Raw genomic sequence first — 25,000 nt, 5'->3', positions numbered from 1 at the left:
GACCCCCCCCACACACACACAGCTCTGTCACTGCACCTCCATCCTGCCCTGCAGCCCTCTCTGCTATTCCTGTACTGACCCCACACACACACACAGCTCTGTCACTCCACCTCCATCCTGCCCTGCAGCCCTCTCTGCTATTCCTGTACTGACCCCCCCCCCCACACACACACAGCTCTGTCACTGCACCTCCACCCTGCCCTGCAGCCCTCTCTGCTATTCCTGTACTGACCCCCCCCCCACACACACAGCTCTGTCACTGCACCTCCATCCTGCCCTGCAGCCCTCTCTGCTATTCCTGTACTGCGCCCCCCACACACACACAGTTCTGTCACTGCACCTCCATCCTGCCCTGCAGCCCTCTCTGCTATTCATGTACTGCCCCCCCCACACACACACACAGCTCTGTCACTGCACCTCCATCCTGCCCTGCAGCCTCCTCTGCTATTCCTGTACTGACCCCCCCCACACACACACAGCTCTGTCACTGCACCTCCATCCTGCCCTGCAGCCCTCTCTGCTATTCCTGTACTGACCCCCCCTCCACACACAGCTCTGTCACTGCACCTCCATCCTGCCCTGCAGCCCTCTCTGCTATTCCTGTACTGACCCCCCCCCCCCACACACACACAGCTCTGTCACTGCACCTCCATTCTGCCCTGCAGCCCTCTCTGCTATTCCTGTACTGACCCCCCCTCCACACACACACAGCTCTGTCACTGCACCTCCATCCTGCCCTGCAGCCCTCTCTGCTATTCCTGTACTGACCCCACACACACACACAGCTCTGTCACTGCACCTCCATCCTGCCCTGCAGCCCTCTCTGCTATTCCTGTACTGACCCCCCCCCCCCCACACACACAGCTCTGTCACTGCACCTCCACCCTGCCCTGCAGCCCTCTCTGCTATTCCTGTACTGACCCCCCCCCCCCACACACACAGCTCTGTCACTGCACCTCCATCCTGCCCTGCAGCCCTCTCTGCTATTCCTGTACTGCCCCCCCCACACACACACAGTTCTGTCACTGCACCTCCATCCTGCCCTGCAGCCCTCTCTGCTATTCATGTACTGCCCCCGCCCACACACACACAGCTCTGTCACTGCACCTCCATCCTGCCCTGCAGCCCTCTCTGCTATTCCTGTACTGACCCCACACACACACAGCTCTGTCACTGCACCTCCATCCTGCCCTGCAGCCCTCTCTGCTATTCCTGTACTGACCCCCCCACACACACACACACAGCTCTGTCACTGCACCTCCATTCTGCCCTGCAGCCCTCTCTGCTATTCCTGTACTGACCCCCCCCCCCCTCACACACACAGCTCTGTCACTGCACCTCCATTCTGCCCTGCAGCCCTCTCTGCTATTCCTGTACTGACCCCCCCCCACACACACACAGCTCTGGCACTGCACCTCCATCCTGCCCTGCAGCCCTCTCTGCTATTCCTGTACTGCCCCCCCCACACACACACAGTTCTGTCACTGCACCTCCATCCTGCCCTGCAGCCCTCTCTGCTATTCCTGTACTGCCCCCCCCACACACACACAGTTCTGTCACTGCACCTCCATCCTGCCCTGCAGCCCTCTCTGCTATTCCTGTACTGACCCCCCCTCCACACACACACAGCTCTGTCACTTCACCTCCATCCTGCCCTGCAGCCCTCTCTGCTATTCATGTACTGACCCCCCCCCACACACACACAGCTCTGTCACTGCACCTCCATCCTGCCCTGCAGCCCTCTCTGCTATTCCTGTACTGACCCCACACACACAGCTCTGTCACTGCACCTCCATCCTGCCCTGCAGCCCTCTCTGCTATTCCTGTACTGACCCCCCCTCCACACACACACAGCTCTGTCACTTCACCTCCATCCTGCCCTGCAGCCCTCTCTGCTATTCATGTACTGACCCCCCCCCACACACACACAGCTCTGTCACTGCACCTCCACCCTGCCCTGCAGCCCTCTCTGCTATTCCTGTACTAACCCCCCCCCCACACACACACAGCTCTGTCACTGCACCTCCATCCTGCCCTGCAGCCCCCTCTGCTATTCCTGTACTGACCCCCTACGCACACACTACCTACCTCTGCCGTTTCAGGTGCACCTGTGTGAGGTAGTGAACCCACATGAGCTCCCCGCGTTGCAGTTCCCGTTTAACATGCGCAAGGGGCGGAGCCTGCTGGTGGCTGTCAAATTACTGCGGTCCGACGCAAATAAGAATGCCAGGTAAAGGCAGCAGCAGGGTGTGTGTGTGTGTGTGTATGTGTGTATGTGTGTATGTGTGTATGTGTGTGTGTATGTATAGTGTGTGTGTATGTGTGTATGTGTGTATGTGGTGTGTATGTGTGTATGGTGTGTGTATAGTGTGTGTATAGTGTGTGTATAGTGTGTGTGTATAGTGTGTGTGTATAGTGTGTGTGTATAGTGTGAGGACATTTTTCCACCTGTGTATCCTGCCCGGGCTCACATAGGCAGGTGAAACTTTGACCCTAAATGATAAAGATAATTCAAACGCAAAGAAGTATGGAGAGATGCATGCTGGGTATTACCTGAGGAGACAGGGAAAAGAATGAATGGGTTTGAAACTAGACAAAAGTCTGTGACGTCATCGCACGGGGGGAAGAAATTCAAATGTCGGTGGGCCGGACATATCGCAGGAAGAAGAAATGACCGCTGTTAGACAAAGATGGAACTCGACTGGATTCCAAGAGAGATGAAAAGTAAGATGGGCGGGTGGGATCAGGGAATGTGCGGGAGCGACGTGGAGAAGGTCCTGCGGTCACAGCCTCTCTTCTCCACGTCGCTCCCGCACATTCCCTGATCCCGCCCTCCCATCCTACTTCTGGGTGTCTTGGTCTTTTCATCTCTCTTGGAATCCAGTTGAGTTCCATCTTTGTCCAACGATGGTCATTTCTTCATGCGATATGTCCGGCCCGACAGCTGGAAATTTCTTCCCCCCGTGTGACGTCCCAGACTTTTGTTTTGTTTCGAACCCATTCCTTCCCTTAGCGGTCTCTTCGGCGTAATACCCATCATGCATCTCTCCGTACATGGCGTCTGCGGCTCCTGCATTGACTTCGCATTTAAGTTCCAAGACTCGGACTCTCCTCCTCTTCTTCTCTCTCGGTGGTCTGTAGAAGTGACTTCCTGAAGGAGCTGAAGATCCTGTCCCGTCTGAGCGACCCGCACATTATCCGTCTGTTGGGGGGCTGCCTGGACGAGGACCCCCTGTGCATGATCACTGAGTACATGGAGAACGGAGACCTCAACCAGTTTCTGAGCGGGCACCGGCTGGGCGAGGAGGGGGAGGGGGTCGAGGGAGGGCTCAGCTTACCCTGCATCAGGTGAGGGACCCACTGCATAACATTACATACATACATACATACATACATACATACATACATACATATATATACATACACACACACACACACACACATACATATATATATGTTCTCTCTCCCCCCCCTCTATCGCTCCTCTCTCTCTATGTAAATATATGACTCTCTCAGCCCCCTGCCCTCTCTATATAATGTTGTGTATCTCTCTCCCCTCACTTCTCTCATGGTCTCTCTCTCCTCACCTCTCCCTCCTCTCTCTCCTCATTTCTCTCTCTATCTCTCTCTCCCCTCACCTCTCTAATGTTCTCTCTCCTCACCTCCACCTCCTCTCTCTCTCCCCATCTCTCTCTATATCTCTCTATATCTCTCTCTCCTTACCTCTCTCTCCTCACCTCTCTCTCACGATCTCTCTCTTTCCTCACCTCTCTCACGATCTCTCTCTCCTCACCTCCCTCTCTCTCTCTCCCCATCTCTCTCTATCTCTCTCTCTCTCCTTACCTCTCTCTCTCCTCACCTCCACCTCCTCTCTCTCTCCCCATCTCTCTCTATATCTCTCTCTCCTTACCTCTCTCTCGATCTCTCTCTCTCTCTCCTCACCTCTCTCACGATCTCTCTCTCTCCTCACCTCTCTCACGATCTCTCTCGCCCCACCTCTCTCCTCACCTCCCTCTCTCTATCTCTCTCTCTCCTTACCTCTCTCTCTCTCCTCACCTCCACCTCCTCTCTCTCTCCCCATCTCTCTCTATATCTCTCCTTACCTCTGTCTCCTTACCTCTCTCACGGTATCTCTCTCCTCACCTCTCGCTCTCCTCACCTCTCTCATGATCTCTCTCTCCTCACCTCCCTCTCTGTCTCCCCATATCTCTCTCCTTACCTCTCTCACGGTATCTCTCTATCTCTCTCTCTCCTCACCTCCACATCCTCTCTCCCCATCTCTCTCTATATCTCTCTCTCTCTATATCTCTCTCCTTACCTCTCTCTCCTTACCTCTCTCACGGTATCTCTCTATCTCTCTCTCCTTACCTCTCTCTCCTCACCTCCACCTCCTCTCTCTCTCTCCCCATCTCTCTCTATATCTCTCTCGCCTTACCTCTCTCACGGTATCTCTCTCCTCACCTCTCTCACGATCTCTCTCTCTCTCCTCCCTCTCCTCACCTCCCTCTCTTTTTCCCCATCTCTCTCTATCTCTCTCTCCTTACCTCTCTCACGGTATCTCTCTCTCTCTCTCTCCTCACCTCTCACCTCTCTCTCATGTTACCTCTCTATCTCTCTCTCCCCTCTCCTCTCTAACGTTCTCTCTCCTCACCTCTCTCTCCTCACACCTATCTCTCTCTCTCCTCACATCTCTCTCATGATCTCACCTCTCTCTCATGATCTCTCTCTCTCCATCTCTCTCTCCTTACCTCTCACCGTATCTCTCCTCACCTCTCTCTCTCCCCATCTCTCTCTCCTTACCTCTCACGGTATCTCTCTCTCTCTCTCTCCTCACCTCTCACGATCTCTCTCTTCACCTCTCTCTCATAATGTTACCTCTCTATCTCTCTCTCCCCTCTCTAACGTTCTCTCTTCTCACCTCTCTCTCCTCACACCTATCTCTCTCTCTCCTCACCACTCTCTCCTCACACCTATCTCTCTCTCTCTCTCCTCACCTCTCTCTCACGATCTCTCTCTCCCCTCAGTTACCCCAGCCTCCTCCACGTGGCCGTGCAGATCGGCTCCGGCATGAGGTACCTCTCCTCCCTGAACTTCGTGCACCGCGACCTGGCCTCCAGGAACTGCCTGGTGGGCGACAACCTAACCATCAAGATAGCCGACTTCGGGATGAGCCGCAACCTGTACGCGGGCGACTACTACCGTATCCAGGGCCGGGCCGTCCTGCCTATCCGCTGGATGGCCTGGGAGTGTATACTCATGGTGAGCGCACTGTGCGCGTGTACTGGGTCTATAGCAAATGGAAATATTCCTGTATGCAGCCCCGCCTCTCACCATTATCCCCCAGCATACAGCGCTCCCACTGCAGCAAGGGATTCTGGGAAATGACATGCAGCCCCGCCTCTCACCATTATCCCCCAGCATACAGCGCTTCCACTGCAGCAAGGGATTCTGGGAAATGACATGCAGCCCCGCCTCTCACCATTATCCCCCAGCATACAGCGCTTCCACTGCAGCAAGGGATTCTGGGAAATGACATGCAGCCCTGCCTCTCACCATTATCCCCAGCATACAGCGCTCCCACTGCAGCAAGGGATTCTGGGAAATGACATGCAGCCCCGCCTCTCACCATTATCCCCCAGCATACAGCGCTTCCACTGCAGCAAGGGATTCTGGGAAATGACATGCAGCCCCGCCTCTCACCATTATCCCCCAGCATACAGCGCTCCCACTGCAGCAAGGGATTCTGGGAAATGACATGCAGCCCCGCCTCTCACCATTATCCCCCAGCATACAGCGCTCCCACTGCAGCAAGGGATTCTGGGAAATGACATGCAGCCCCGCCTCTCACCATTATCCCCCAGCATACAGCGCTTCCACTGCAGCAAGGGATTCTGGGAAATGACATGCAGCCCTGCCTCTCACCATTATCCCCCAGCATACAGCGCTTCCACTGCAGCAAGGGATTCTGGGAAATGACATGCAGCCCCGCCTCTCACCATTATCCCCCAGCATACAGCGCTCCCACTGCAGCAAGGGATTCTGGGAAATGACATGCAGCCCCGCCTCTCACCATTATCCCCCAGCATACAGCGCTCCCACTGCAGCAAGGGATTCTGGGAAATGACATGCAGCCCCGCCTCTCACCATTATCCCCCAGCATACTTCTGGGAAATGACATGCAGCCCCGCCTCTCACCATTATCCCCCAGCATACAGCGCTCCCACTGCAGCAAGGGATTCTGGGAAATGACATGCAGCCCCGCCTCTCACCATTATCCCCCAGCATACAGTGCTCCCACTGCAGCAAGGGATTCTGGGAAATGACATGCAGCCCCGCCTCTCACCATTATCCCCAGCATACAGCGCTCCCACTGCAGCAAGGGATTCTGGGAAATGACATGCAGCCTCGCCTCTCACCATTATCCCCCAGCATACAGCGCTCCCACTGCAGCAAGGGATTCTGGGAAATGACATGCAGCCCTGCCTCTCACCATTATCCCCCAGCATACAGCGCTTCCACTGCAGCAAGGGATTCTGGGAAATGACATGCAGCCCCGCCTCTCACCATTATCCCCCAGCATACAGTGCTCCCACTGCAGCAAGGGATTCTGGGAAATGACATGCAGCCCTGCCTCTCACCATTATCCCCCAGCATACAGCGCTTCCACTGCAGCAAGGGATTCTGGGAAATGACATGCAGCCTGCCTCTCACCATTATCCCCCAGCATACAGCGCTTCCACTGCAGCAAGGGATTCTGGGAAATGACATGCAGCCCTGCCTCTCACCATTATCACCCAGCACACAGCACTTCCACTGCAGCAAGGGATTCTGGGAAATGACATGCAGCCCTGCCTCTCACCATTATCCCCCAGCACACAGCGCTTCCACTGCAGCAAGGGATTCTGGGAAATGACATGCAGCTCCGTTTTTCACCATTATCACCCAGCACACAGCGCTTCCACTGCAGCAAGGGATTCTGGGAAATGACATGCTAATGAGCACACACTGCCACCTTTTGCTTCAAAACCATTCAACATGGTCCCCTATAGGCTTAAGCTTGCTGCATGGTCACAGCTTTGCACGTAGCCTGGGTTAAGGTGCATACCCAGCAAACCCACCCACAGACAGACAGTTTCGACCTTAATGGGTCTCCTCAGTGTGGGGTTGGTTATACTGGCTATGCAAAGACGAAGCAAGGAGGATGTATCTATATACATACATACACATACACCTATATCCTCGCAGTCTATATGTTAAGGGTTAAACATGTGTGCGGTGCACGTGTAATACACAGAGGATACTGGAGAAGGCCTCCCGGCAGTCTGTGATCCGGCTGCTCTTTACCAGCCCGGCAAGTGTCTGGATCCTCTCTCACCGTGAGATCTTCTCCTCATAACTCACGTGTCTCTGGTGTGTCTGCAGCTGTCTCTCTCTCTCTCTCTCTCTCTCTCATTGACTAGCAGTCTCCTATAAGCCTCCTCTGTCACCATCTGTGTCAGGCTGTCTCTTCTCACTGTCACCTGGGCTGTCTCAGACTGGCACTCCCTATCTCAGTGTCTGTCTCAGACTGGCACTCCCTATCTCTGTGTCTGTCTCAGACTGGCACTCCCTACTCTGTGTCTGTCTCAGACTGGCACTCCCTATCTCTGTGTGTCTCAGACTGACACTCCCTATCTCTGTGTCTGTCTCAGACTGACACTCCCTATCTCTGTGTCTGTCTCAGACTGACACTCCCTATCTCTGTGTCTCTCAGACTGGCACTCCTATCTCTGTGTCTCTCAGACTGACACTCCCTATCTCTGTGTCTGTCTCAGACTGACACTCCTACTCTGTGTCTCTCAGACTGGCACTCCCTATCTCTGTGTCTCTCAGACTGGCACTCCCTATTTCTGTGTCTGTCTCAGACTGGCACTCCTATCTCTATGTCTCTCAGACTGACACTCCCTATCTCTGTGTCTCTCAGACTGACACTCCCTATCTCTGTGTCTCTCAGACTGGCACTCCCTATCTCTGTGTCTGTCTCAGATTGGCACTCCCTATCTCTGTGTCTCTCAGACTGGCACTCCTATCTCTGTGTCTGTCTCAGACTGGCACTCCCTATCTCTGTGTCTGTCTCAGAGCTGACACTCCCTCTCTCTGTGTCTGTCTCAGACTGACACTCCTATCTCTGTGTCTCTCAGACTGACACTCCTATCTCTGTGTCTCTCAGACTGGCAGCTCCTATCTCTGTGTCTGTCTCAGACTGACACTCCCTATCTCTGTGTCTGTCTCAGACTGACACTCCTATCTCTGTGTCTCTCAGACTGCACTCCCTATCCCTATCTCTGTCTCTCAGACTGGCACTCCTATCTCTGTCTCTCAGACTGGCACTCCCTATCTCTGTCTTCAGACTGGCACTCCCTATCTCTGTGTCTGTCTCAGACTGACACTCCCTATCTCTGTCTCTCTCAGACTGACACTACCTCTCTCTGTGTCTGTCTCAGACTGACACTCCCTATCTCTGTGTCTCTCAGACTGACACTCCCTATCTCTGTGTCTCTCAGACTGACACTCCCTATCTCTGTGTCTGTCTCAGACTGACACTCCCTATCTCTGTGTCCTCTCAGACTGGCACTCCCTATTTCTGTGTGTCTCAGACTGGCACTCCCTATTTCTGTGTGTCTCAGACTGGCACTCCCTATCTCTGTGTCTCTCAGACTGGCACTCCCTATCTCTGTGTCGGTCTCAGACTGACACTCCCTATCTCTGTGTCTGTCTCAGACTGGCACTCCCTATCTCTGTGTCTCTCAAACTGGCACTGCTATCTCTGTGTCTGTCTCAGACTGGGCACTCCCTATCTCGGTGTCTGTCTCAGACTGGCATTCCCTATCCCTGTGTCTGTCTCAGACTGGCACTGCCTATCTCTGGTGTCTCTCAGACTGGCACTCCCTATCTCTGTGTCTCTCAGACTGACACTCCTGTCTCTGTGTCTCTCAGACTGGCACGCCGCTATCTCTGTGTCTGTCTCAGACTCACACTCCCTATCCCTGTGTCTGTCTCAGACTGGCACTCCCTTCTCTGTGTCTGTCTCAGACTGGCACTCCCTATCCTGTGTCTGTCTCAGACTGGCACTCCCTATCTCTGTGTCTCTCAGACTGACACTGCCTATCTCTGTGTCTGTCTCAGACTGACAGCTCCTATCTCTGTGTCTGTCTCATACTGTGTCTGTCTCAGACTGGCACTCCCTATCTCTGTGTCTGTCTCAGACTGACACTCCCTATCTCTGTGTCTGTCTCAGACTGACACTCCCTATCTCTGTGTCTCTCAGACTGACACTCCTATCTATGTGTCTGTCTCAGACTGACACTCCGTATCTCTGTGTCTCTCAGACTGGCACTCCTATCTCTGTGTCTCTCAGACTGGCACTCCCTATCTCTGTGTCTGTCTCAGACTGACACTCCTATCTGTGTCTGTCTCAGACTGACACTCCCTATCTCTGTGTCTCTCAGACTGACACTCCCTATCTCTGTGTCTGTCTCAGACTGACACTCCCTATCTCTGTGTCTGTCTCAGACTGACACTCCCCTATCTCTGTGTCTGTCTTCAGACTGACACTCCCTATCTCTGTGTCTGTCCTCAGACTGACACTCCTATCTCTGTGTCTGTCTCAGACTGACACTCCTACTCTGTGTCTCTCAGACTGACACTCCGACTCTGTGTCTCTCAGACTGGCACTCCTATCTCTGGTGTCTCTCAGACTGACACTCCTATCTCTGTGTCTCTCAGACTGACACTCATATCTCTGTTCTGCTCAGACTGGCACTCCCTATCTCTGTGTCTGTCTCAGACTGGCACTCCGATCTCTGTGGTCTGGTCTCAGACTGGCGACTCCCTATCTCTGTCTCTCAGACTGGCACTCCTATCTCTGTGTCTGTCTCAGACTGCACTCCTATCTCTGTGTCTCTCAGACTGGCACTCCCTATCTCTGTGTCTCTCAGACTGGCACTCCCTATCTCTGTGTCTGTCTCAGACTGGCGCTCCCTATCTCTGTGTCTGTCTCGACTGGCACTCCCTATCTCTGTGTCTCAGATGACTGGCCTCTCTCTATCTGTGTCTGTCTCAGACTGGCACTCCCTATCTCTGTGTCTGTCTCAGACTGGCACTCCTATCTCTGTGTCTGTCTCAGACTGGCACTCCCTATCTCTGTGTCTGTCTCAGACTGGCACTCCCTATCTCTGTGTCTGTCTCAGACTGGCACTCCCTATCTCTGTGCCTATCTCTGTGTCTCTCAGACTGACACTCCCTATCTCTGTGTCTGTCTCAGACTGGCACTCCCTATCTCTGTGTCTGTCTCAGACTGGCACTCCCTATCTCTGTGTCTGTCTCAGACTGACACTCCCTATCTCTGTGTCTGTCTCAGACTGGCACTCCCTATCTCTGTGTCTGTCTCAGACTGACACTCCCTATCTCTGTGTGTGTCTCAGACTGACACTCCCTATCTCTGTGTGTCTCAGACTGACACTCCCTATCTCTGTGTGTCTCAGACTGGCACTCCCTATCTCTGTGTCTGTCTCAGACTGGCACTCCCTATCTCTGTGTCTCTCAGACTGGCACTCCCTATCTATGTGTCTGTCTCAGACTGACACTCCCTATCCCTGTGTCTGCCTCAGACTGGCACTCCCTATATCTGTGTCTGTCTCAGACTGACACTCCCTATCTCTGTGTCTCTCAGACTGGCACTCCCTATATCTGTGTGTCTCAGACTGGCACTCCCTATCTCTGTGTCTGTCTCAGACTGGCACTCCCTATCTCTGTGTGTCTCAGACTGACACTCCCTATCTCTGTGTCTCTCATACTGACACTCCCTATCTCTGTGTCTGTCTCAGACTGGCACTCCCTATCTCTGTGTCTCTCAGACTGGCACTCCCTATCTCTGTGTCTCTCAGACTGGCACTCCCTATCTCTGTGTCTGTCTCAGACTGGCACTCCCTATCTCTGTGTCTGTCTCAGACTGGCACTCCCTATCTCTGTGTCTCTCAGACTGGCACTCCCTATCTCTGTGTCTGTCTCAGACTGGCACTCCCTATCTCTGTGTCTCTCAGACTGGCACTCCCTATCTCTGTGTCTGTCTCAGACTGGCACTCCCTATCTCTGTGTCTGTCTCAGACTGGCACTCCCTATCTCTGTGTCTGTCTCAGACTGGCACTCCCTATCTCTGTGTCTGTCTCAGACTGGCACTCCCTATCTCTGTGTCTGTCTCAGACTGGCACTCCCTATCTCTGTGTCTCTCAGACTGACACTCCCTATCTCTGTGTCTGTCTCAGACTGGCACTCCCTATCTCTGTGTCTCTCAGACTGACACTCCCTATCTCTGTGTCTGTCTCAGACTGGCACTCCCTATCTCTGTGTCTGTCTCAGACTGACACTCCCTATCTCTGTGTCTGTCTCAGACTGGCACTCCCTATCTCTGTGTCTCTCAAACTGGCACTGCCTATCTCTGTGTCTGTCTCAGACTGGCACTCCCTATCTCTGTGTCTGTCTCAGACTGACACTCCCTATCCCTGTGTCTGTCTCAGACTGGCACTGCCTATCTCTGTGTCTCTCAGACTGGCACTCCCTATCTCTGTGTCTCCTCAGACTGACACTCCCTGTCTCTGTGTCTCTCAGACTGGCACTCCCTATCTCTGTGTCTGTCTCAGACTGACACTCCCTATCTCTGTGTCTGTCTCAGACTGACACTCCCTATCTCTGTGTCTGTCTCAGACTGGCACTCCCTATCTCTGTGTCTCTCAAACTGGCACTGCCTATCTCTGTGTCTGTCTCAGACTGGCACTCCCTATCTCTGTGTCTGTCTCAGGCTGACACTCCCTATCCCTGTGTCTGTCTCAGACTGGCACTGCCTATCTCTGTGTCTCTCAGACTGGCACTCCCTATCTCTGTGTCTCTCAGACTGACACTCCCTGTCTCTGTGTCTCTCAGACTGGCACTCCCTATCTCTGTGTCTGTCTCAGACTCACACTCCCTATCCCTGTGTCTGTCTCAGACTGGCACTCCCTATCTCTGTGTCTGTCTCAGACTGGCACTCCCTATCCCTGTGTCTGTCTCAGACTGGCACTCCCTATCTCTGTGTCTCTCAGACTGACACTCCCTATCTCTGTGTCTGTCTCAGACTGACACTCCCTATCTCTGTGTCTGTCTCAGACTGACACTCCCTATCTCTGTGTCTGTCTCAGACTGGCACTCCCTATCTCTGTGTCTGTCTCAGACTGACACTCCCTATCTCTGTGTCTGTCTCAGACTGACACTCCCTATCTCTGTGTCTGTCTCAGACTGGCACTCCCTATCTCTGTGTCTCTCAAACTGGCACTGCCTATCTCTGTGTCTGTCTCAGACTGGCACTCCCTATCTCTGTGTCTGTCTCAGACTGACACTCCCTATCCCTGTGTCTGTCTCAGACTGGCACTGCCTATCTCTGTGTCTCTCAGACTGGCACTCCCTATCTCTGTGTCTCTCAGACTGACACTCCCTGTCTCTGTGTCTCTCAGACTGGCACTCCCTATCTCTGTGTCTGTCTCAGACTCACACTCCCTATCCCTGTGTCTGTCTCAGACTGGCACTCCCTATCTCTGTGTCTGTCTCAGACTGGCACTCCCTATCCCTGTGTCTGTCTCAGACTGGCACTCCCTATCTCTGTGTCTCTCAGACTGACACTCCCTATCTCTGTGTCTGTCTCAGACTGACACTCCCTATCTCTGTGTCTGTCTCAGACTGACACTCCCTATCTCTGTGTCTCTCAGACTGGCACTCCCTATATCTGTGTGTCTCAGACTGGCACTCCCTATCTCTGTGTCTGTCTCAGACTGGCACTCCCTATCTCTGTGTGTCTCAGACTGACACTCCCTATCTCTGTGTCTCTCAGACTGACACTCCCTATCTCTGTGTCTCTCATACTGGCACTCCCTATCTCTGTGTGTGTCTCAGACTGACACTCCCTATCTCTGTGTCTGTCTCAGACTGACACTCCCTATCTCTGTGTCTCTCAGACTGGCACTCCCTATCTCTGTGTCTCTCAGACTGACACTCCCTATCTCTGTGTCTCTCAGACTGACACTCCCTATCTCTGTGTCTGCCTCAGACTGGCACTCCCTATCTCTGTGTCTGTCTCAGACTGGCACTCCCTATCTCTGTGTCTGTCTCAGACTGGCACTCCCTATCTCTGTGTCTCTCAGACTGGCACTCCCTATCTCTGTGTCTGTCTCAGACTGACACTCCCTATCTCTGTGTCTGTCTCAGACTGGCACTCCCTATCTCTGTGTCTGTCTCAGACTGGCACTCCCTATCTCTGTGTCTGTCTCAGACTGACACTCCCTATCTCTGTGTCTGTCTCAGACTGGCACTCCCTATCTCTGTGTCTGTCTCAGACTGACACTCCCTATCTCTGTGTGTGTCTCAGACTGACACTCCCTATCTCTGTGTCTCTCAGACTGACACTCCCTATCTCTGTGTGTCTCAGACTGACACTCCCTATCTCTGTGTCTGTCTCAGACTGGCACTCCCTATCTCTGTGTCTGTCTCAGACTGGCACTCCCTATCTCTGTGTCTCTCAGACTGGCACTCCCTATCTACTGTATGTGTCTGTCTCAGACTGGCACTCCCTATCCCTGTGTCTGCCTCAGACTGGCACTCCCTATCTCTGTGTCTGTCTCAGACTGACACTCCCTATCTCTGTGTCTCTCAGACTGGCACTCCCTATATCTGTGTGTCTCAGACTGGCACTCCCTATCTCTGTGTCTGTCTCAGACTGGCACTCCCTATCTCTGTGTGTCTCAGACTAACACTCCCTATCTCTGTGTCTCTCAGACTGACACTCCCTATCTCTGTGTCTGTCTCAGACTGGCACTCCCTATCTCTGTGTCTGTCTCAGACTGACACTCCCTATCTCTGTGTCTCTCAGACTGGCACTCCCTATCTCTGTGTCTCTCAGACTGGCACTCCCTATCTCTGTGTCTGTCTCAGACTGACACTCCCTATCTCTGTGTGTGTCTCAGACTGACACTCCCTATCTCTGTGTCTGTCTCAGACTGACACTCCCTATCTCTGTGTCTGTCTCAGACTGACACTCCCTATCTCTGTGTGTGTCTCAGACTGACACTCCCTATCTCTGTGTGTGTCTCAGACTGACACTCCCTATCTCTGTGTCTGTCTCAGACTGACACTCCCTATCTCTGTGTCTGTCTCAGACTGACACTCCCTATCTCTGTGTGTGTCTCAGACTGACACTCCCTATCTCTGTGTCTGTCTCAGACTGACACTCCCTATCTCTGTGTCTCTCAGACTGGCACTCCCTATCTCTGTGTCTCTCAGACTGACACTCCCTATCTCTGTGTCTGCCTCAGACTGGCACTCCCTATCTCTGTGTCTGTCTCAGACTGACACTCCCTATCTCTGTGTCTGTCTCAGACTGGCACTCCCTATCTCTGTGTCTGTCTCAGACTGGCACTCCCTATCTCTGTGTCTCTCAGACTGGCACTCCCTATCTCTGTGTCTGTCTCAGACTGGCACTCCCTATCTCTGTGTCTGTCTCAGACTGACACTCCCTATCTCTGTGTGTGTCTCAGACTGGCACTCCCTATCTCTGTGTCTCTCAGACTGACACTCCCTATCTCTGTGTCTGTCTCAGACTGGCACTCCCTATCTCTGTGTCTGTCTCAGACTGACACTCCCTATCTCTGTGTGTGTCTCAGACTGGCACTCCCTATCTCTGTGTCTCTCAGACTGACACTCCCTATCTCTGTGTCTCTCAGACTGACACTCCCTATCTCTGTGTCTCTCAGACTGACACTCCCTATCTCTGTGTCTGTCTCAGACTGACACTCCCTATCTCTGTGTGTCTCAGACTGACACTCCCTATCTCTGTGTCTGTCTCAAACTGGCACTCCCTATCTCTGTGTCTCTCAGACTGGCACTCCCTATCTATGTGTCTGTCTCAGACTGACACTCCCTATCTCTGTGTGTCTCAGACTGGCACTCCCTATCTCTGTGTCTGTCTCAGACTGACACTCCCTATCTCTGTGTGTGTCTCAGACTGACACTCCCTATCTCTGTGTCTCTCAGACTGACCCTCCCTATCTCTGTGTCTGTCTCAGACTCACACTCCCTATCTCTGTGTCTCTCAGACTGACACTCCCTATCTCTGTGTCTCTCAGACTGACACTCCCTATCTCTGTGTCTGCCTCAGACTGGCACTCCCTATCTCTGTGTCTGTCTCAGACTGGCACTCCCTATCTCTGTGTCTGTCTCAGACTGGCACTCCCTATCTCTGTGTCTCTCAGACTGGCACTCCCTATCTCTGTGTCTGTCTCAGACTGACACTCCCTATCTCTGTGTCTGTCTCAGACTGGCACTCCCTATCTCTGTGTCTGTCTCAGACTGGCACTCCCTATCTCTGTGTCTGTCTCAGACTGACACTCCCTATCTCTGTGTCTGTCTCAGACTGGCACTCCCTATCTCTGTGTCTGTCTCAGACTGACACTCCCTATCTCTGTGTGTGTCTCAGACTGACACTCCCTATCTCTGTGTCTCTCAGACTGACACTCCCTATCTCTGTGTGTCTCAGACTGACACTCCCTATCTCTGTGTCTGTCTCAGACTGGCACTCCCTATCTCTGTGTCTGTCTCAGACTGGCACTCCCTATCTCTGTGTCTCTCAGACTGGCACTCCCTATCTCAGTGTCTGTCTCAGACTGACACTCCCTATCCCTGTGTCTGCCTCAGACTGGCACTCCCTATCTCTGTGTCTGTCTCAGACTGACACTCCCTATCTCTGTGTCTCTCAGACTGGCACTCCCTATATCTGTGTGTCTCAGACTGGCACTCCCTATCTCTGTGTCTGTCTCAGACTGGCACTCCCTATCTCTGTGTGTCTCAGACTAACACTCCCTATCTCTGTGTCTCTCAGACTGACACTCCCTATCTCTGTGTCTGTCTCAGACTGGCACTCCCTATCTCTGTGTCTGTCTCAGACTGACACTCCCTATCTCTGTGTCTCTCAGACTGGCACTCCCTATCTCTGTGTCTCTCAGACTGGCACTCCCTATCTCTGTGTCTGTCTCAGACTGACACTCCCTATCTCTGTGTGTGTCTCAGACTGACACTCCCTATCTCTGTGTCTGTCTCAGACTGACACTCCCTATCTCTGTGTCTGTCTCAGACTGACACTCCCTATCTCTGTGTGTGTCTCAGACTGACACTCCCTATCTCTGTGTGTGTCTCAGACTGACACTCCCTATCTCTGTGTCTGTCTCAGACTGACACTCCCTATCTCTGTGTCTGTCTCAGACTGACACTCCCTATCTCTGTGTGTGTCTCAGACTGACACTCCCTATCTCTGTGTCTGTCTCAGACTGACACTCCCTATCTCTGTGTCTCTCAGACTGGCACTCCCTATCTCTGTGTCTCTCAGACTGACACTCCCTATCTCTGTGTCTGCCTCAGACTGGCACTCCCTATCTCTGTGTCTGTCTCAGACTGACACTCCCTATCTCTGTGTCTGTCTCAGACTGGCACTCCCTATCTCTGTGTCTGTCTCAGACTGGCACTCCCTATCTCTGTGTCTCTCAGACTGGCACTCCCTATCTCTGTGTCTGTCTCAGACTGACACTCCCTATCTCTGTGTCTGTCTCAGACTGGCACTCCCTATCTCTGTGTCTGTCTCAGACTGACACTCCCTATCTCTGTGTGTGTCTCAGACTGGCACTCCCTATCTCTGTGTCTCTCAGACTGACACTCCCTATCTCTGTGTCTCTCAGACTGACACTCCCTATCTCTGTGTCTCTCAGACTGACACTCCCTATCTCTGTGTCTGTCTCAGACTGACACTCCCTATCTCTGTGTGTCTCAGACTGACACTCCCTATCTCTGTGTCTGTCTCAGACTGGCACTCCCTATCTCTGTGTCTCTCAGACTGGCACTCCCTATCTATGTGTCTGTCTCAGACTGACACTCCCTATCTCTGTGTGTCTCAGACTGGCACTCCCTATCTCTGTGTCTGTCTCAGACTGACACTCCCTATCTCTGTGTGTGTCTCAGACTGACACTCCCTATCTCTGTGTCTCTCAGACTGACCCTCCCTATCTCTGTGTCTGTCTCAGACTCACACTCCCTATCTCTGTGTCTCTCAGACTGGCACTCCCTATCTCTGTGTCTCTCAGACTGGCACTCCCTATCTATGTGTCTGTCTCAGACTGACACTCCCTATCTCTGTGTGTCTCAGACTGGCACTCCCTATCTCTGTGTCTGTCTCAGACTGACACTCCCTATCTCTGTGTGTGTCTCAGACTGACACTCCCTATCTCTGTGTCTCTCAGACTGACACTCCCTATCTCTGTGTCTGTCTCAAACTGGCACTCCCTATCTCTGTGTCTCTCAGACTGGCACTCCCTATCTCTGTGTCTCTCAGACTGACACTCCCTATCTCTGTGTCTCTCAGACTGGCACTCCCTATCTCTATGTCTGTCTCAGACTGGCACTCCCTATCTCTGTGTCTGCCTCAGACTGACACTCCCTATCTCTGTGTCTCTCAGACTGACACTCCCTATCTCTGTGTCTGTCTCAGACTGACACTCCCTATCTCTGTGTGTGTCTCAGACTGACACTCCCTATCTCTGTGTCTCTCAGACTGACCCTCCCTATCTCTGTGTCTGTCTCAGACTCACACTCCCTATCTCTGTGTCTCTCAGACTGGCACTCCCTATCTCTGTGTCTCTCAGACTGGCACTCCCTATCTATGTGTCTGTCTCAGACTGACACTCCCTATCTCTGTGTGTCTCAGACTGGCACTCCCTATCTCTGTGTCTGTCTCAGACTGACACTCCCTATCTCTGTGTCTGTCTCAGACTGACACTCCCTATCTCTGTGTCTCTCAGACTGACACTCCCTATCTCTGTGTCTCTCAGACTGACACTCCCTATCTCTGTGTCTCTCAGACTGACACTCCCTATCTCTGTGTCTCTCAGACTGACACTCCCTATCTCTGTGTCTCTCAGACTGACACTCCCTATCTCTGTGTCTCTCAGACTGACACTCCCTATCTCTGTGTCTCTCAGACTGACACTCCCTATCTCTGTGTGTCTCAGACTGACACTCCCTATCTCTGTGTCTGTCTCAGACTGACACTCCCTATCTCTGTGTCTGTCTCAGACTGACGCTCCCTATCTCTGTGTCTGTCTCAGACTGACGCTCCCTATCTCTGTGTCTCTCAGACTGACAGCTTGTTCCAACATTCTTATCCAATCCCATGTGTCCTGTCACGTGTTGCCAGGCAGATCAGGGACAGTGTCTCTCACTCCTTATCGCACCACGTGATAGGTGGGGCAGATTCATCTGTATTGTACACAGTATATATATATATACATATATTTGTAGCAGGGGCTACACACACATACACCTATATACATGCATACGTACATATACCAACATACACAAACACGTTAATACTCAGTGTTACTCAGCGTTACTAAGTAATACTCTGTGGTATTCCGTAATACTTGGTATTGCTTTGGTGATTCCTATTGTTACTTATTGATGCTCTGACATAGTCCTGCTCTTTGATACCCTATCTTTAGTGATACAATAATACTCAGTCCCGCTTGGTGGTACCCTGTGTTACTCAGCCCTATTTGGTGATACTCAGAGTTGCTCTGTGATCCTAGGAAGTACTTGGCCCCACTTGGTGATACTCCCTGATGCTCAGTGGTATTTGCGAATGGCGATGCTGAATCTCGGCGTTACTCAGTGATACTCACTAACACTCTGTCTGACTTGGTGGTACTCGGTGTAACTTAGTAATACTCTGTTATTCAGTGATACTTCCTAATACTCTGTTCCACTTGGTGATACTCCTGTTGCCGGATACTCCATATTACTCCATAATGCTGGTTAATACTCTTGGTGGTACTCTGTATCGAGCTATATGCGACATTGCTCAGTCCCATTTGGTGGATACCCTGGTGTTACTCTGTGATAATCAGTGTTACTCAGTAATACTCACTCCCACTCCCTACTCCCGCTGTGTACAGGGGAAGTTTACCACGGCCAGTGACGTGTGGGCGTTCGGGGTAACGCTGTGGGAGATATTGATGCTGTGCCAGGAACAGCCGTACGGGGAGCTAAGCGACGAGGATGTGATAGAAAATGCCGGAGAACTCTTCAGGGACGGCAAGAAGCAGGTGAGCAGCGCAGGAATAGCAGAGAGGGCTGCAGGGCATGATGGAGGTGCAGTGACAGAGCTGTGTGTGTGTGGGGGCAGCGCAGGAATAGCAGAGAGGGCTGCAGGGCAGGATGGAGGTGCAGTGACAGAGCTGTGTGTGTGTGTGGGGGGTCAGTACAGGAATAGCAGAGAGGGCTGCAGGGTAGGATGGAGGTGCAGTGACAGATCTGTTTGTGTGTGTGTGGGGGAGGGATCAGTACAGGAATAGCAGAGAGGGCTGCAGGGCAGGATGGAGGTGCAGTGACAGAGCTGTGTGTGTGTGTGGGGGGGGGGATCAGTACAGGAATAGCAGAGAGGGCTGCAGGGCAGGATGGAGGTGCAGTGACAGAGCTGTGTGTGGGGGGGGGGGCAGTACAGGAAATGCAGAGAGGGCTGCAGGGCAGGATGGAGGTGCAGTGACAGAGCTGTGTGTGTGTGTGGGGGGGGTCAGTACAGGAATAGCAGAGAGGGCTGCAGGGCAGGATGGAGGTGCAGTGACAGAGCTGTGTGTGTGTGGGGGGGGGGAGGGGTCAGTACAGGAATTGCAGAGAGGGCTGCAGGACAGGATGGAGGTGCAGTGACAGAGCTGTGTGTGTGTGTGGGGGGGGTCAGTACAGGAATAGCAGAGAGGGCTGCAGGGCAGGATGGAGGTGCAGTGACAGAGCTGTGTGTGTGGTGGGGGGGGGGTCAGTACAGGAACAGCAGAGAGGGCTGCAGGGCAGGATGGAGGTGCAGTGACAGAGCTGTGTGTGTGTGTGGGGCAGTACAGGAATAGCAGAGAGGGCTGCAGGGCAGGGTGGAGGTGCAGTGACAGAGCTGTGTGTGTGGTGGGGCAGTACAGGAACAGCAGAGAGGGCTGCAGGGCAGGATGGAGGTGCAGTGACAGAGCTGTGTGTGTGTGTGGGGCAGTACAGGAATAGCAGAGAGGGCTGCAGGGCAGGATGGAGGTGCAGTGACAGAGCTGTGTGTGTGTGGGGGGGGGGAGGGGTCAGTACAGGAATTGCAGAGAGGGCTGCAGGACAGGATGGAGGTGCAGTGACAGAGCTGTGTGTGTGTGTGGGGGGGGGGTCAGTACAGGAATAGCAGAGAGGGCTGCAGGGCAGGATGGAGGTGCAGTGACAGAGCTGTGTGTGTGGTGGGGCAGTACAGGAACAGCAGAGAGGGCTGCAGGGCAGGATGGAGGTGCAGTGACAGAGCTGTGTGTGTGTGTGGGGCAGTACAGGAATAGCAGAGAGGGCTGCAGGGCAGGGTGGAGGTGCAGTGACAGAGCTGTGTGTGTGTGTGGGGTCAGTACAGGAATAGCAGAGAAGGCTACAGGGCAGGATGGAGGTGCAGTGACAGAGCTGTGTGTGTGTGTGGGGGGGGGGTCAGTACAGGAATAGCAGAGAGGGCTGCAGGGCAGGATGGAGGTGCAGTGACAGAGCTGTGTGTGTGTGTGGGGTCAGTACAGGAATAGGAGAGAGGGCTGCAGGGCAGGATGGAGGTGCAGTGACAGAGCTGTGTGTGTGTGTGTGGGGTCAGTACAGGAATAGCAGAGAGGGCTGCAGGGCAGGATGGAGGTGCAGTGACAGAGCTGTGTGTGTGTGGGGTCAGTACAGGAATAGCAGAGAGGGCTGCAGGGCAGGATGGAGGTGCAGTGACAGAGCTGTGTGTGTGTGTGTGTGTGTGTGTGTGTGTGTGTGTGTGTGTGTGTGTGTGTGTGTGTGTGTGTGTGTGTGGTGAGTATAGGAATAGCAGAGAGGGCTGCAGGGCAGGATGGAGGTGCAGTGACAGAGCTGTGTGTGTGTGTGGGGGGGGGGGGGTCAGTACAGGAATAGCAGAGAGGGCTGCAGGGCAGGATGGAGGTGCAGTGACAGAGCTGTGTGTGTGTGTGTGGTGGGGGGTCTGTAGAGGAACAGCAGAGAGGGCTGTATCATTGCGCTCCTTCTCTCCCCCCTGCAGATTTACCTCTCCCGCCCGCCCGTCTGCCCCCCGCCGCTGTACGACCTGATGATGCTGTGCTGGGCGCGGGACTCCAGGGAGAGACCTTCCTTCCAAGACATCCACTCCTCGCTCACCGCCCACACCCTCTGCTATTCCAGCGCAGGGCTGAAGGAGTGACAGCGGCGCTGCATCCTGAACCCCGCAGTGGGGCAGCTTCACCCTACAAACTTGTCTCCCCAGTCTTATACACTGGAAACCCTATTACCAGCCCACAGCTTTATCAATAGGATGGATACACGCCAACTCATCGCCCTCGAATCCCATGGAACATACACATCCCGATGTGGTAGGATCAGGATATAGGATTAATACACTTCCACAGTCCTCCCTTTTTATACCAAAGACCACTTCCCCCTATAAAATTCCCCCCCCCCCCCCTCCCTCAGTCCTGTACACTGGAAACCCTAAAACAGTACTACAGTTTTAAGAACTGGATATAGAGTGGATTAACATCAAATGTCCACCCTATAAACCTCTCCCATATCATCCTGCGCAACAGAATACTACTCCACCCTGTAAACCTATATCCACAGTCCTTTACACTGGAAACCCTATTTCCACCCCACAGTTATATCACCGGGACATATGATAGATACACATCAACTGCGCACCATACAGGCATACCCCGGTTTAAGGACACTCACTTTAAGTACACTCGCGAGTAAGTACATATCGCTCAATAGGCAAACGGCAGCTCGCGCATGCGCCTGTCAGCCCGTCCTGAACAGCAATACCGGCTCCCTACCTGCACCGAAGCTGTGCGCAAGCGGGGAGACTATAGAGCCTGTTACACATGCGTTATTTACATCAGTTCTGTACGTATATCACGATTGCAGTACAGTACATGCACCGATAAGTGGGGAAAAGGTAGTGCTTCACTTTAAGTACATTTTCACTTTACATACATGCTCCGGTCCCATTGCGTACATTAATGCGGGGTATGCCTGTATATACTTCTCCACTATAATCTCATACCGTGGAAAAATGACTACCCTACAACATTTTGCACTTAATGCCATACAATGGAAATCCATACAATCCCGCTGTCCTACGCACTGGAGACCTTATTGCAATCCCACATATGTAGAAGAGAATATAAAATGGATACACTTCAAATCTCCATCCTATAAAGCTTTCCCCCGTATAATCCCATACACTGGAACCCCTACAGTAATCCCAAAGTTATAGGTTTGGAATATAGGATGGAAACACTTCAAATCTCCACCCTTTAGCTAAACCCTGCAGACTTTAGGATACCTCCATGCTATACATCTGTCCCCTTAATCCTGTGCACTGGAAATCCTATGACCACTTTACAGTTGTTGGAATAGCATCCAGGATTGATACGCTTTAGGTCTCCACCCTACATATCCCTCCCACAGTCATGCACATGATTGGAGTCATTGAACTTTTCCACGTCCACTCCACGTCTTATACACTGGATTTCTGACCCATATTAACATCCTGTAATTGTAGGAACATGGTGTAGGATTGACATCTCTTCCATAAACCCATGCACTGGAGTCCTGGCCCTATAACCACTCTGCAGTAATACGAGCTACGTTGATGATGTTATCCTTTACTCCACCCTACAGCCGTTTTCTCTGCCATCCTATACACTGGATTTCTGACCCTATAAGCATTCCCTAGTGTAGAAACACCCTTTGACAGTAACGCCCCTGTACCCTACAGACATCTGCCAACCATCCTATTTCCACCCTACAGTTGTAGGAATAGCACCTTAGTTGAGTATCCTTAAACTGGCCTCAACCCTACAATCGTCTCTCCCATAATCCTGAGCGTACGATGTTCCCACATAGTGTAGGAACAGGCTTTAGGGATGATCTCCAAAACCGGATCAACCCCACACACTCCTGGCTCGGTCAATTTAACCCCGTAGACGCTTCTCTAGAGTAGGGTTATACGATTTACCTCAATCCTGAAAACTGGAAAGTCCTAATCACCCCCTCTCCATCCCGAAATCTGTCTCCGTGGCTCTACCAATGGTTACTCTCCACACGTTAATGACGGCCGAATCCATACTCATGAGTGAAAACATAGAACGCTCCACCGCATGACTCCATAACGAGGTTAATCCCACTCTCCCGAGCAGAAAGAGACAGTGTAAAATGTAGAGTGGTCACATCTCCATCGATGTTCACGACTGCACCAGTTGGTGGAAAGACCCCCTCATCAGACGAAAAAGTTTGAATGTAATTTCTTGAATGAAGAAGATACATGATCCTGCACAGCTTAACGTTTTCCGGGCGGTGGAGAGACCCTCTTCCAACATGGCTTGAAATCTGTGGTTCTCAAAATCCGAGGAGTGTCAGGAGTGAAGATGTTGAGTCTTCTGAGTGAAGCATGACTGGCGTGAACGGAACTCAATGTTGTCGTTGGGAGGAAAAACGTCTTTACGACTTCAGTGTCAAACTTTTGATGGAGATACGGCCGTGAGAAATTTGGGTCAAAATCTCCCATTTCCTTAACACGAGAAAAGTCTTCATTTTGACCGTAAGGTTTTTTTTTTTTATATAAGAAAAATTGAAATACAACCATGACAAATGGGAGAAAAATCGTGAATTGGAAAGTTAAAAATGGAGCCGTAAATCAGGTGGGAAATCGTGATTTCTTTAACTCAAGATGTTTGAGTTTTGATGGACATAGGATTCCCAGGCATTGGGTTGGAATTAACCCAATGCACCTTCTTCATTTTAATGCTGAAGTCTACATTTTGACAGGGAAAACAGCCATGAGTCGGAAGTGGGTCAATACCCATTTGGACCCAAATGTCTTGAGTTTTGATGATCATTTCACCTTGGGAGAGTTGGGTCAAAATAGTCTCCTCAATTCAAGAACGTTCTTCATCTTGACACCGAAAACAACCCCAAGACATCGAGTGAGATTCGGATCAAGATGAGTTTTCATGGACATACGTACCTTCAAGAATTGGGTCAGAATGGTCACCTCAGTAATCTCTCTCATCTCGACCTTCAGACGTTGGACAGGATAAGTGGAGTTGACCGTAACCAGCGTCTTGAAAGGGTCGCCGACATTTCCGTTTCCCCCGATTCTAACCCCACGTCCTGATGTACATAGAACCGCTAATTTAAAGCTATAAATGAGATTGTGTTACAATTTTTTTTTTTTAATGACGTTAATATATATAGAGAGATTTTGCCGGATATTTCACTAATTTGCAGAAATAAAGATTGCTTTTTTCTAGGCTCTTTTAGAACTCTGGCGTCCCGCGGGTTTCATTGTCTGGAGGGAAAGAAAAGATCGATTACATGATGTCACGCTGCGGGGTAGAACAATTGGCTTCGTAATTATAATTACACACAATTACAACTGCTTTAATTCTTTATAAAATATAACAAGTTAAATGGTACATTTATTCCTCCACGTTTCGGCTCCCAAGGGAGACTATATCAAGAGCACTGGTGAAATGTTGAGGAATACATTTCACCTTTGGTTCTTGGAGTGCCTGTCCTGTGTATATATGGTATATGGATTTACTGGCTTTGCATCTCATCCCAGCCTATGTTTAAAAGCTGTGTTTAAAGCAGCATGCATTGGCTTAAGGGTTGCTCATGTAATGTGAGCTTGAGACAAAAGGTGAGTGTGCTCATTTGCATGTAATTTCCCAGAATCCCTTGCTGCAGTGGAAGTGCTGTGTGCTGGGTGATAATGGTGAAAGGCAGGGGTGCAGCCCCGTCTAAGACATGCAAATGAGCATACAGTAATATTTCCTATATATATATATATAAAAAAATATATATACACATATAT

General features: G+C 51.9%; 1 protein-coding gene across 1 annotated transcript in view; it reads left to right on the top strand.

The window, feature by feature from the left end:
- The window catches only part of LOC142485374 (epithelial discoidin domain-containing receptor 1-like), a 34,206-nt gene extending 9,760 nt beyond the window's left edge, over positions 1-24,446 (top strand). The window contains exons 5-9 of the mRNA XM_075584409.1: positions 2,103-2,230; positions 3,142-3,348; positions 5,025-5,259; positions 19,056-19,205; positions 21,167-24,446. Of these exons, the coding sequence (XP_075440524.1) occupies positions 2,103-2,230; positions 3,142-3,348; positions 5,025-5,259; positions 19,056-19,205; positions 21,167-21,325 (879 nt within the window). The 3' untranslated portion in view covers positions 21,326-24,446. The remainder of the gene's footprint in view (positions 1-2,102; positions 2,231-3,141; positions 3,349-5,024; positions 5,260-19,055; positions 19,206-21,166) is intronic.
- Positions 24,447-25,000: the final 554 nt, after the last annotated feature.

The sequence above is a fragment of the Ascaphus truei genome, unplaced genomic scaffold (assembly GCF_040206685.1).
Source record: "Ascaphus truei isolate aAscTru1 unplaced genomic scaffold, aAscTru1.hap1 HAP1_SCAFFOLD_571, whole genome shotgun sequence".
NCBI classification, from domain to species: domain Eukaryota; kingdom Metazoa; phylum Chordata; class Amphibia; order Anura; family Ascaphidae; genus Ascaphus; species Ascaphus truei.
The sequence above is the reverse complement of the archived record's forward strand: the minus strand, read 5'-3'. Positions and strand labels throughout refer to the sequence as shown.